This window comes from Colletotrichum acutatum (assembly GCF_030867785.1).
Source record: "Colletotrichum acutatum strain CBS 112980 chromosome Unknown BDZ83scaffold_107, whole genome shotgun sequence".
Classification (NCBI taxonomy): Eukaryota; Fungi; Ascomycota; class Sordariomycetes; order Glomerellales; family Glomerellaceae; genus Colletotrichum; species Colletotrichum acutatum.
The window spans coordinates 101,187-114,794 of record NW_026849101.1 but is presented as its reverse complement, the minus strand read 5'-3'; the positions used below and the strand labels follow the sequence as shown (position 1 = coordinate 114,794).

The 13,608-nt window shown below is 53.3% G+C and overlaps 3 protein-coding genes across 3 annotated transcripts; 2 read left to right on the top strand and 1 right to left on the bottom strand.

Annotated features, from left to right (window-relative positions):
• Positions 1-63: 63 nt before the first annotated feature.
• On the top strand, positions 64-1,445 carry BDZ83DRAFT_755730 (26S protease regulatory subunit 6B; the record flags this gene model as incomplete). Its single annotated transcript, XM_060514658.1, has 3 exons — positions 64-260; positions 319-417; positions 476-1,445. The coding sequence occupies 3 exons, from the start codon at positions 64-66 to the stop codon at positions 1,443-1,445; spliced, it is 1,266 nt and encodes a 421-aa protein (XP_060360929.1).
• A 1,997-nt stretch (positions 1,446-3,442) lies between these two features.
• BDZ83DRAFT_586623 (vesicle coat protein) lies at positions 3,443-4,882 on the bottom strand (the record flags this gene model as incomplete). Its single annotated transcript, XM_060505965.1, has 1 exon — positions 3,443-4,882. One exon carries the CDS (start codon positions 4,880-4,882, stop codon positions 3,443-3,445), a length of 1,440 nt encoding a protein of 479 aa, XP_060360928.1.
• Positions 4,883-12,041: 7,159 nt separating this feature from the next.
• BDZ83DRAFT_28001 (uncharacterized protein) lies at positions 12,042-12,849 on the top strand. The gene has a single exon (XM_060502126.1). It carries the CDS (start codon positions 12,331-12,333, stop codon positions 12,778-12,780), a length of 450 nt encoding a protein of 149 aa, XP_060360927.1. The 5' UTR covers positions 12,042-12,330; the 3' UTR covers positions 12,781-12,849.
• Positions 12,850-13,608: the final 759 nt, after the last annotated feature.

The window sequence follows — 13,608 nt, the reverse complement described above, 5'->3', positions numbered from 1 at the left end:
GAGTCATCTCGAGTACCGAAACTCCTTATCACACGCCTTTAATCCCCCCAAATATCCGACACAATGGGTGACGTCTTGGTGGAAAACCCGGCCAACCAAGTCGCCCCTCACAAGAAGACAGCTCCCTCAACAATCCCTAGTATCGAGAACTTCGAGGGCATCGCGACGGAAGGAGGTGACGACTATGCCACATTGAAGAAGTTGCAAAGACAGCTGGAGTATATCCAGTTGCAGGAGGAGTACATCAAGGATGAGCAGAGGTGCGATACTCGCACGATCAAGGCGTATGTCGTCTGGTTTGCTGACCCGCTGGTGTAGGAGTCTGAAGCGCGAGCTTGTCCGGGCTCAAGAGGAGATCAAGCGAATCCAGAGTGTTCCTTTGGTGATCGGGCAGTTTATGGAGGCCATCGACCAGAAGTATGCAGACCCCGCAGCCAGCTCCCGTTTCGAGCTCAACAATGCTAACTCATCAAAGCACCGGAATCGTACAGTCTTCCACCGGTTCGAATTATGTCGTCCGCATCCTTTCTACCCTCGACCGCGAGAAGCTCAAGCCCTCTTCCTCCGTCGCCCTCCACCGCCACTCCAACGCCCTGGTGGACATCCTCCCTCCCGAAGCCGATTCGTCTATTGCCATGCTTGGCGCCGACGAGAAGCCCGATGTGACGTACGCCGATGTTGGTGGTTTGGATATGCAGAAGCAAGAGATCCGCGAGGCTGTCGAGCTGCCGTTGACGCACTTCGACCTCTACAAGCAGATCGGTATTGACCCCCCTCGCGGTGTCTTGCTCTACGGTCCTCCGGGAACAGGAAAGACGATGCTGGTCAAGGCTGTGGCGAACTCCACGACGGCGAACTTCATTCGTGTTGTCGGATCCGAGTTTGTTCAGAAGTATCTCGGTGAGGGTCCTCGCATGGTCCGCGATGTCTTCCGCATGGCCCGCGAGAACGCCCCCGCCATCATCTTCATTGACGAGATTGACGCCATTGCGACGAAACGTTTCGATGCGCAGACTGGTGCCGACCGTGAAGTCCAGCGTATCCTTCTCGAGCTTCTCAACCAAATGGACGGTTTCGACCAGACCGCCAACGTCAAGGTCATCATGGCCACGAACAGAGCCGACACGCTCGACCCTGCCCTCCTCCGTCCCGGTCGTCTGGACCGAAAGATTGAGTTCCCTAGCTTGAGAGACAGACGCGAGCGTCGTCTCATTTTCTCCACCATTGCTAGCAAGATGAGCTTGGCTCCCGAGGTCGATATGGACTCCCTGATTGTTCGCAACGACCCTCTCAGTGGTGCCGTCATCGCTGCCATCATGCAGGAGGCTGGTCTCCGCGCCGTGCGGAAGAACCGCTACAACATTATCCAGAGTGATTTGGAGGATGCCTACTCAAGCCAGGTCAAAGGCACGAGCGACGAGAACAAGTTTGATTTCTACAAATAAGCGACTGGTTGCCCGGGACCAAGACAGACACAGGCGGAAACGGCGCATCGTGGGAGGAACGAACAGGGCTTGCTGCCAGGCTGGCAATGTAATGTCACGAAGGGCACGGCTGGGAAGGCAAGGGATAGACTTTACAAGGCTTCGGGGAGCGAGGCTTGGCGTCGCGTTGTACAATACAATACACTCGATAAACAAGTTGCGTTGCCGCCAAATGTTTAAACCTTTGCTGGAGAATGCGTGCTTGTGACTAAGACCTAAAGGAGTTCTTCCTTTCTTCCTTTCTTCCATTAATTTTGCCACGTTCATCAGAAGTCCCTTGAGTACGCGGTCGGGCTGTCTGGATCTCGTCGAGCATCAGATTTGGATGCCATGGAATCCCACCACCCATGCCTCCTCGAACGCAGACACCGATGTTCGACTGCACCAGATCCCCCTCTCTCCTCAGCAATTCTTTTGAATGAGATGAGCAGAAGTACTGAGAGCACACCTGTAGTTGACTGATACAAGTTGGGGTCGAGACTGGGCAGACAGACCCTATCTAGAACCTATCCGGAACGTAAATCCAGAACGTAGCCAAAGCGTAGGCACACACACAACATAAGAGGGAAAAAATGGGGAGAGAATATGAAGTGCCCGTACTACGAATCCGGCGTAGGTAAACTTGTGACGTTGCCTCATATTATCTTAAAAGTCTGTGTGTATGTGAGTGCCGTGGGAGTGCGAGAGAGCCCAAAAAACGCACGAGGGAAGAAAACTCCCAGATATGGGGGGCGGGGGTGGGACGTTGTCAAGAAGAAAAGGTGTTCAAAATACAAAATTACCTTGTGTAAACTATCCCCAGATGAAGATATCCGAGGACCGGCTTTTGGTCGTCGTCGTCGTCGTCGTCGTCTTCGGCGAGCGTCACTGGAGGAATCGTACATCAAACAAAACAACACACCCCGTACTCCACCACTCGGCAGCATCCGAAAAGTTTCGGTTGAGATCTCTCTCTCAATCGGAAGGCTGGCCGGGCATACCTTATCGAAAGGGGGGGGGGGGTTCCACTCGATAGGTAACAAAAGGATCACCACATCACATATCATCTTTCCTTCTCGATCCTATTACCGTATCAGTCGGCCTACATGTTTTTTTTTTTGGCCTCCCTTACGGATTCTGTATAAACTATACTGTGACTACCTTCTTTTAATGCCATTATAGTTGATATTCTGTCGCTCGTAAACAGGTCATGGATCAAGTTTAGAATGGATTGCAGTCATCAATAGAGTCAGTCTCATTGCTCAGGGTAACAATTCTGAATTTTGCCAAACCCCTTTTTCCGGATCCGATAATCCCCATCTATTGATTCGAGATCTTTTCCCATCTTCCCCTTATTTTCCTTTTTTCCTTTTACGCTCTTCCTTTTCGTTTCCTTTCCTCCATGTCTTGTTAACCACAGACGTGAGCCTGGAAGCTTTCGTTGTGAAGCCTAGTGTCGTTACTCTTAGGAAGAAGAATCTGGGGGAGGAATAACAAGAAGGAAACCCGTTCATCATGAAGCCATGGCTAAAGAGGGAAAAAAAAGTAGGGATCCCAAAGTCTATGAAAGTCATGCCCTGCCTGCCTGCTTAGTCGTGAAACCCGCTTGGAAAAAGATAAGGAAGCGATGCCGCCGTTCGCTAATGCAAAAAGTCCTAATGCAAATGAGATGCCTGCCGTCTCGAATGGGGGGTATATCCGTCGTCCCTCTGAAATCACTCTCTTTCCCTCCTCTCCTTCTCTCTGTTCGAGCAGCGGGCAAGGTGATTACGATTATCATTACCCATTACTGCTTTGGTCGTGGCAGCCGCGTCTGCTTCATCGGTGAGATCAGACCGGTCTAAGCCTGCCACGCCATGATTGTAGGTGATCCGTACGTTGATATGCTTGTACAAATCGCGTCTTCAACTGCCCAAAGTCGATAACAAAGGCAGTGATTCTCTGTTGTGAACGTATATGTGCTGCTGCCTTTACAGCTCCTAAGAGCTCAGCGCAACGCCGAGTTCGAGCATAAGCTTCACAAACTTGGCATGCAGCTCAATAAAGAAGTCGGGCATGCCGACAAGTTCAGCAAGGCCTCGAGCTTTGAGTGCGACACCACCGGGACCACCGCCCATTCTTCTTGAGAAGCCGCCACCTCCTGTAAGGAAGCTGCTGCCACCACGGTCTTGCCCTTCGCGTTCAGGTTTGATCATCGTAGGATAAGAGCTGTGGTGCTGGGGGCCTCCGAGGGGACTGGCTTCGGCAGCTTTCTCGGCCTCAGCTTCCGCCAACTGCTGAATCCATGAAGCGAGATCACGAAAGGCAGCAGCCATGAAGCCAAACGTCTTCATCGCCAGTCTCTCTTTGTGTGTGCTAAGAGCCAGAAATGCATACACACGCTTATGGCCGCGAGCATGCATATCGGGGATACGAAAGATGTAGGCTGTTGTGTAGCCATTGACTGGATCGCCAAAGAATATGGGACCCCCGGAAGCTGCTGCCCCGGCGCTGTGTGTCGTGACAAAAGCTGGCATGTTGCTTGACTGCGGCGATGCACTAGGGGTTGGGTTTGCCGGGGCGCGGGGTAATGTCTCTAGCGAAAGTGTTCGCAAACATGAGGATCGCACGATCGAGAAGGAAGCTGGGATGAGGGGTTCGTGGGTTGAGGTGTAGTCGAGGTAGTGGGTGTGGCTGACATGTCTGCCTGATGACATGCTCGATCGCGTTGTCGTAGAGCCCGTTGCTCTTCGGTGCATTCGTTCGGGTTGGCTTTCTCCATCGGTGTCGCTAGCAGAAGATGCTTGAGAAGTAGGCGGCGATGCCTGCCCGTATACCCTTGCGTAAGGAGCGCGAGTGCGCAATGTAGGACCACGCTCAGCCTTCAAATCGTTCTTATCCTTGCCGCCCTGTCGTTGCGGTAACGTCAGCGCGCAATTTTCGCAAGGGCCGGCGCGCTTCGTAACATAGTCGTCGTAAGTACGGCGGAAACTCGAATCTCGTCGTGGCTGCTGCTGCTCCGATATCCGGCGGGGGCTTTCGGGCGGGGTCTCGATTGCGGAGGGCGACAGAGGGGACGCTGGCGAGTTTATGGTAGAGTTTGCGGAAGAGGCGCGAAGCACGGCGGCGCGCTGGATCTGGTTTTCGGCTTCGGAAGCAGGTAGAGACGAACTGCGGTGCGAGTTGAGGTGCATTTTGCGCAACGCATCCGACATGGCCACGGTCTGGTTGAGAGATCCAGCCGGTGCTGGGGCGCTGGTCCGGGGTCGGAGTTGATCTTGATCGGCATAAGCAGCGGCGCCATCATCGAAGCATGTTGTGCATGGGACTGGCAGGCCCTCGGTGACCATAAGCGGGGTCGGACCATGTTGGTCACAGTAGTGAGCGAGACATAGCTGGAGGCCGGTCATTAGCGACAGCGAATCTGGTGGTTGGTTCATGGTTGCAGGGTGTTCGCGAGGAGTGGCGAAGGTATGCTCAAACGACGGGACACGCATCGTGAGACTACAACAGCCTTGGGGGTTGGGTGTGTTTGGCAACAGAGAGATACTCTGCCAAGGGTGGAGGGGAAGAAATATTAAGCAAGAAGTGCAGCCATGACAATGCCAGGAAAGGCTCGAGGAGGTATGGGAACAGCTGATATCAGCCGTGGAGGTGAGAGAAGACGAGAAGATATAGGAGCGAGTCGTGTCATGCGCCCAAGGGTAGAGTTATACGTGTGAGAGGCAATGTAGGGCGAGGGTGCATGGGAGAGGCCATGGCGGCGCGGTCTCCCTTTCTTATGGGAAGTTCAAAGGGGGTCTGGGTGGTGAATAAGAATTGGGCATTGGACATGATGGGGGAGGACAAGATGGAGGGGTGACTAATTAGGGGACGAGTATCCGTACTCCGTAGAGGCGTATGGAGACATGAGAATAGATAGGATGGGATGAGATGAGTAGAGAAGTTGGGCAAGGTGAGGCCGGTTGCAACAGGCAGGGCCCCGGTCGTGGGGGATGCTATCCTGATTGCCGGTGTCTCGTGTCGGGCTTGTCTGAGTGTCTGGGAGCGACGGGGGAGATGTGGAGGATGGGGATGTGCACTGATATGCGGGAAGCGGTGAGGCGGTGAACGAGCGGCTCTCTCCAATAACACGACGACGGTCGGTCAGGTTTGACGGACAGGGACAGCAGGAAATGCTGCAATCCAGATTGGCCGAGGTGGTCATGGTCCATGGGAAATAGGTAGGCAGGCATTTTTTGGGTGGTGGGAAAAGATAAAGAGGCAGCGCAGCGCAGCGCAGCAATAAGGTAAGGAGAGACACGGAGAGAAGACAAACTTACTATGGATGTCATGACGTACTCCCTCTCCCCAGGCCGAATCCGGGTCGTGTTTGTGTTTCGCCAATGAAGAGATGAGCGTAATCAAAGCCCAGGCCTAGAAGGGGGGGAAGAGAAAAGAAAGGCTGTGTCGTCTGTCGTAATAAGTCGTAAGAAACCCCAGCAATGGTCGGCTGTTGCACCTTGGTCTTCCGTTTGGGGGCGATTTTTTTTAGGTGCCACACGGGATGGCGGGATCGCAGGCTGAGAGAATGAGAAGTGATTAGAACAAGCCTGAGAGTTTGGCAGGTCGCAGCAAGAAAATAAAAATCAAGTTGGTGTTTCTCGAAAAAAAAAAAAAAAAGGTGTACGAATGAGACGGCAATAATAAGTTGAGTGTGGGCGCGCACCTTGTGCCTCTCCTGCGTGTGCGTGTGAGTGTGTGTATGCGTCTGAGGAAAAAGAATAGCAAGTGAGGAGTGAGTTGAAAGAGTAAATGAGAATGAGTGTGTAAGAGAGACAGAGGCGAGTCCAGAGTGGGTGTGTGAATAAGTGGGTGTGAGAGAGGTGTGTGGTGCGGATGCAGTAGCCACGATCCCAAAGGTAAAGGCAAGTAAGTGCAAGTGCGACTGCGATGCGTTGCCGAGAGGAAAAGAGCGAGCGTCTACCGGAGGGTAAGGTACTTCCCACGCTTACTATACAATGGAAGGTAGTGGTAAGGTACCTTACCTTACTCACTTGTGAGGACGAGGACGAGGACGAGGACGAGGACAACAAGTGATCTGCTTTCTCCTCCTCTCAAAGAGCTGTTGCCGTGAACGCTAAGAAGACGCAGACCCAGACTAAGCAACAACGATGGGCGGGGTTCCCGGAAAGCGCAGGTTCGTTGTCGTATGAGAAGGGTGGGAAGTCCCGGCCGGACGCGATGCAGGCCGATTTCGATGCTGATGGACGTTTTGGCGACTCCTGGAGTCTTGCCCACCGGGCTAAAATGATGGGACGGCTCACAGTTGGTGTGGTTGGTCGTTGATGATGCTAGCCAGTAAAGCAACCCAGTCTGAGTCTGAAGTTGGTGGCCAGACTCGATGGGAACCAAAGGCGGGACTGACGGGAGATGGTGAACGACGTCTTGAGCTACTGCGTAGTCCCATATGCTAGCAGTGGTACCCCGATATTCCTGACAGAGACGATGGAATCCCGATGCGACTAATCAACGATGGGGTTTTTGATAATGGTGGTTGAGAATGACACGCGCACTAGTAATGACTCAATGCTGAGTGGCTGAAGATGGTTTTTAGATCACCAGAAAAAGACGAGGACGAGGACCTCAACGGGTCGGCGGCAACGGCAAGCTCAGTCTAGTTATTACCACATCACATATTTCTTCATTCATCGAGTGGGATGAACGTGGCCCTGTGGAGGGGGGGAGGCGGAGAAAAAAAAGTCAAGGCGATTCTTCAGGTGCGGGGCACGTCAGAGAAAACAAACAACCCCGTGACATACACAATAAGGTAGACGATGAATATTCTCCTACAATTATCGTGGGCTTCATCCACCCAGATGGTCCTCAGTAGTTGATCGGTACCTGGCCTTGGGTCGCTGCCGACGGCTCGGGACTGGGACCTCGGACACAACTGCGATTGGATACTGGCAACGACCAGGGACTCGAAAACATGGCAACAAGAAAACACCACCGTGGACGTGAGACCCGGGCCCGGGAGACCAAGACGTGGGACGACCTGGACAATGGGGCCGGGCTGTTGACTCGCTCTAGAACTCGGAAGACCCACCTTGGCCAAAGGAATCCCGGCCTACCTTAGCGATTCTTGAGTCTTTTTTTGAGTCTTTGACGAATTCCAATGATTTGCTAACCCATTGTCTCTCACTGTGCTCTGTATGTAATAAGCCGGAGCCGTCGTGTCGTCGCGTGCCAGTGGGGACGGACTACGAAGCCTTGCTGGGAAATGGGGTCGTTTCAATGGAGACAATGAGTTCTTCGTATGTAAAGCGTTGCTCTATAGCGGTGCGCTAACATCCAAAGGAGATTCGCGGCGGAGTAGGGGTCGCAGAGGCCAAGGCATGCCGGGAATTGCGAGTGGTTGATTAGTTTCTAGGCATGTACAGCATGGTTTGACCGCACGTTAGCTACTACGGACGCTCGTGTAGGAAGATGCGCCGTTGTGGTGCAACTGCTCCGTCAGACGTCCCTGATCCAAAAATGAGAGTGGAGGGGACAAAACTGACTGAGGCATTATACGGGCCGCAAGGTAACGGAGTTGCAGGCGCTAGGGCAGGGTCAAGTTCCGAATGTCGTGACTATGAATCGCAAGGCGGTTTGAGACAGATTGTCCGGCCGGTGGTCATGAAAGGAATTCAAGAGTAAGTCGGTCCCCAGGGTACAGATACCGAGGACCGTACCGGAGTATTTCACGGCGTAGCTATTCGCGAATAAGTCGGACAAACCTCCCACGAGCAATGGCAGGGCAGAGCATAGCAGAGCCAAATAAACTCCGCACGTTCTCCGTTGCGGTCATGGGTGGTTGTAGCCTCGTAGGGAACAGTGCTTTCTTTGCCCCCAGGTTCCTGAGTAGGTAGGTATTCGGGAATCTCGACGTTCCAAGAAATCCCGAGCCCAATGTCCCTGACCTGGTTCAGCTTTCTTTTTCCTCGTGTCTCTTGTTGCCCGACCCGACGGTGGGAAACCAGGGTTGTCTTGTTGTTCTCCTCTTCCTTTCTCGAGAAAATGGGGGGGGCCAAAACCCGACGCAACCGCAAGCAGCTGACTGGACTGAGAAGCACCCGTGCCACCGCAGCAGTCCAGTCTCCCAGTGTCCCCCTTGATCGGAAAGAAGCAATATCCCTGTCGGCCGGATGTGGATAGTGGACAAGAGGGCTGCAAGCAAAGACCCAGTTGGACCGCGAGTGGCAGGCTTGCTAGGATGTGACTTGGCGCAGTGGAAGGAATTCAAACGAGGGGTAGAATTGTCCACATCTTCCAGAAGCATTCCAGCGAGTGGGCTGGAACTTTCAACGGGGGGGACCAGGAACGGTGCACGGTCGCCAGTGAGGTGCAATGCGGTGGTGCAGGACGATGGCACGGGCAAAGAAAAAGGCGGGTTTCCTAGTGACGTTGCCAATTGCCTCGCCATGTGCTCTGTAAGCATACAGTTGAGAGTTCTCGGGCAAGGTCCTAGTCTGCTCCACTGCAGGGTCAGAATGGCTCGCAGAGTTGTTTTCGAGATGGAGATGGAGGTGAAGACCAAGTCGAATTGGCTTGGGATTTGCGGGTGAGGATACCCCGTCGATACTTGGTGATGACGGGACCGAGGACGGCAGTGAGTGAAGTGGATGAAAATAGCTGCTTGGCAAAACGTGAGCTGTATCCGTACACGACTTGAGGTACGGAGTACCTTCAATAACTTTGGTGTCTTGCCACGGCCATCGGCCGAGTAGTGTACTTCGTAGGCACAAGAAAGGGGGATCGAGGCCTGTGGTGCTTGTTCCGTTTGGACTCTCGGTGTTTCTGTCGTTTGCTGGTGGACCTTTTCTTTTCCTTCCTTCTGGGTATTCAGATGCAGGGTACCTGGGCGTCGACCGAGGCAGGCGGCAGGCGGCAGGCGGCAGGCGTAGGCGTATTCTGAGTTGCTGACCGCCCCCAGACAAGTCACAAAAGTTGCTTCCGGCAACTCATAGGGGTCTTGGTAGATGAATGGGGCAAGTGAGGAGGATAGAATGGGAGACCTTGTCAATTGTGTGTCGTTGTCCCGATGGAAAATTAGGATACCATCTCACCAAAAGGTGCTCCTTCCCTCTCGAGTGTCGAGTTCGCGCATCAGTCTGGGGGGTTGATTTCGCACGAGTGAGAGTCGGGAAGGAGGGGATGAGGTAATGCGGGGCTCTTTCTCGTACGGACCTGAGGTAGGTACGGAGCGGACGGGGCCTCGTCACTCGCGCCTTCCGTTCAGACAGGACAGGTTCAGAGCTCACGTGGAAGGTACAACTTTGCATCTGCGCATTCCTAAATTCTCAATCTTGACCTGATGGACCCAGTCGAAACCTGCCATTGGACGCCACCGGATCGCCAGTTTCGCTTCATCGGTGCAAAGTGCAAGAGCGGTGCCGCGGTGCAAATGCAAACGAGCAGGTGCAGCAAAGTGCGGCAGGCGCAGGCGTAGGTAATGTAAGGTAGGCGCGCAGGGTCCCAGACGTCCGGCTACCTTCCATGCTTCTTCACCTTAAGGTACCTTAGCACAGACTTTTCACCTTGCAGCTTACAATGACCTTGCAGCTCTATTGCAAGCTGCACCTCTCAGTTATCCAAACTCAAGTGTTTCGCTCACAACTCGCCTCGGACCATGCCTTCATCTTGATCCATGATACATCCACCTTACCCAACGCCAGAGAATGACAGCCAGCCTACCTTAGCTACATATGCCCAAGCTGGTCTAGCACTCGGGTTAGCACTTCCTGATTCCCTCCGACCTACCTTAGCCCTGCTTAGCTCCTGACTGTCAGTTGTCATTGCTGCCTCTCGACTTGCTCGACTGACCGCATCGCCTTGTCATCGTGATCTTAGCTAGGTACCCGTACTCCGTACCTTGGATAGGAAACGCAAAGCTGGTCTGCGGCCTGCCATCCAAGTCTTCCTTTCGCTCTTCACTTACAAACTTCCAACGCGGCTGGCGCTAACCCTAACCAGCAAAGACCCAACGGGCAGTATTTGTTTCTCCTGAGTCTCTCTCTTCATTGCTCAATTACGCAGCTCCGGAAACATTACCGGCGGCATTATGTACTAGCGCCCTCTTCCTTGACTCGTTTGACCGCAAAAGGACATTGGTATTTCACGTATCAAAAACACCAGACGAAAACATGTCTGACACACTCACAATCTACGTACAGACTACGGAAACTCGACAAAGATTCCGCCTGGGCCTGCAAACTCAATCCAGCCATCCCAAGTCTTTTCGCCAGCACGGCGGCATTGCGATCCTTTGTGTTTCCATTTATCATGCTCAGATCCGGCCCCGTCATTTCACCCCAGTATCAACCCCTGTTTTGCAAAGATCCTCAATCATCTTTGGAGTACAAATAAAATGCCCACGTAAAGCATGTGATTGTTGGACCGGTATCCTGGTCCTTGGTCCCGACTGACTCTGACTCTCACCGGGCCAAGCATGGACGAAGACTTGGACCACCCATGGAAACAAATGAAAACCTGTTGCATCGTTGAGCTTAAAAGAGTAAACGACACGTTTTCTACGTATAATGGCCGTCTCCGTCATACCGCATACTGCTACGGCGGTGTAGACGTGCATTGGAGCCTCATTGCCCTCGTCACCGCTTACTTTGGGGCGGGCTTACATGACAGACATTCCATCAGCTCAGCTGAGCTGCGACGTCGCTTCGGGCCGGGATCTCTCTAATTTTTTTCCAACATCGCCATTTCCCGGTTCTTCACCCACTTGCGCAACTCTCCAATCACCTTTCAGTAGCAATCACAAATCCCTCTGCTACTCCAAACCTAATTCCCATCTGACTGTTGGTTATTACAATCATAGAGAACGCTGCGGAAACTTGGTAGATTCAGCAACCATCAAGAGATTTAGGAAGTCTTCCGGCTGGTCGGAAAGCAACGCTCAGACCCAACACATGCCTCTCGCAGCTGTCAGTTCACTGCAATTACCTTCCCCCGGATCCCCTCACCTGCGCTGCCGGACAAGTCACAGTTGGACTGCTTATCTCGAATCCATGCTTTCTCTTATCCGCAAATCAGATTATCAGACAACTGACAGGAATTGTCCCGACTCGATCTCATCCCAAGGTCTCTCTGACTTGCTTCTACACTCCCTCACTACACGTCGTCTCACCGCTCGACTTGACCTCACCTCAACACCACCCATCCAAGACACTTCGCAACCTGCATCACGGATCGTGGCCTCTCTCCTGGCGACCAACTGCCCCTGCCGTATGGAGCCTTGCCCTCCTTTAATCCCAATACAGCCTCGCTTCTAGTCCCAACTGCCGCCCGTTGGGCCAACTCATCTCACCCACACCATCATCAGCCTGCATCCACACACACACATTCATTCACACACCTTCGCTGTCATGTCCACCGCCCAAACCTTCCACCGACCTTGATTTCCATTCTCATAGTTATCTGGGGAAAGCTTCCGTGGCCCCGCGGCGGCGAGGGCTAAGTTACAAAACCTGCGCGACGCTTGAGCGCTTGGCCAGACTGAGCTCAAGCTCTGTGATCCGGTCCTCACGGGAAGTTTCGTCCGTGATCCGGAATTAAGGATCCAAAGAGACTTATGGTAGGCATCGAAAGACTATCACTATCTACACCATCGGGACACCCTCAAGCAGGTACAAAATTTGATTGCACACGCAAGCAACGCTTCAATCGAAACTTGCTCTGCTTTTCTGCTCTCGCCTTGGCCTTTCCTGCGCCCGCCCATCTTCTATCAAACCGCAGTCACTGTCGAGGATGATCGACTTGGAAGAGACTCGTCTTCCAGAGCAGCAGCCGGCAGCGTCTGGGCAGCCCGGGGTTAAGAAGATCGACTCGCTCTCGGTCCTCAACGGGAGAGATGCTCTTTTTGGCTGGTGTGGCCGTCCAACCTTGCAGCTCTCAATGCGCCGCTACCATGTGTCAGGCCCACGCTTCGGGGAGCGTACCGGCGCCGTTCTATGCCAGTCATGAGCGAAGGAAAACGCACAGACATCTCTGGATGGTCCATACCACGCTGGGATTGACGGCGCATGCGACTGGACGTCAACCTACACATGACGGTAGCATTCTCTACATCATCATTCCCAGAACTGGAACCCTGGGGTGTTGCTCGCAAGCTGTAGGAAGCTGGCCGACTGTCTGGCATATGCGCTGGCTGAACCGCAGCGGGCAGAAGAGAACAGCCGGCTGCGCCCTCCAACTTGTGCTTCCGTGCGCCGGCTGCATATTTGGATCTGGGGTTTTCCAAAGGGCCACTCATTTGCTGGTTCATCTCGTCTCCCCACCCCCCTACCGCTGCAACTCGTAACTTGTGATGAGTTGCGTTGCACCTCGCATCAGGTAGCCCGACATGCTCCGTGCTTTTCTGCCGTGTAACAACGGCACAGGATGTCACTGCAGTACTCCGTATAGCTCATCTTCGAGGAGTCTTTCAGAAGGTGCTGGTCACTTCCGAAGGCTGACGGAATGCACTAGCAATAACCACCTTTTCAAGAAGAAGCGAAGGTTCCAACGACGGTCACACAACTGCCGGGCCAGAGCAGCATGCGAATATTTCGAAAGTTGCAGTCTAACGCCCTCAGAAACAGGTGGTTTTCTATTCTTCAGTGCCAATAATAGACAGCGGGTGATCCAAAAGTAATCGATATTTTCGCAGTCTCCAACAAGCACGGCGGCACGGTCAGAACGACACCCCGGGAATACCAAGACAAACCGGCCCTCAATTAGCCGCGCCGGTCCGAAATGCCTCCATCGTCCACACTCCCGAGGTCCACATCGGATCATCCAAGCCGTCCTTCATCTCATCTTTTCCACTTGTGTCCATCAAAACCGGCCAAGAGATGCTTACAACTGACCACCAGCCGGGGGCGAGAAATGGCCTCCACCAAAGCCAACACACGACGGGGAGGATAATACTCAATGCTCGGTAGAAAGTCCTCGGCGTACATTCACCGAGCATGTTGATATCTGGCTCACTTTCCGCTTCACTTCCGGTGACCGGACGTTAGCCCAGCTAAGTTAAACAAGGGTCTCATCATCCGCCGTTGCAGAAGACAAGGATTCACCATCCCAGCGAGTTGGCTTCGTTCGTGTGCCTCAATTTATCCGGTCACTCTTTCCCCTTGTATTTCATAAC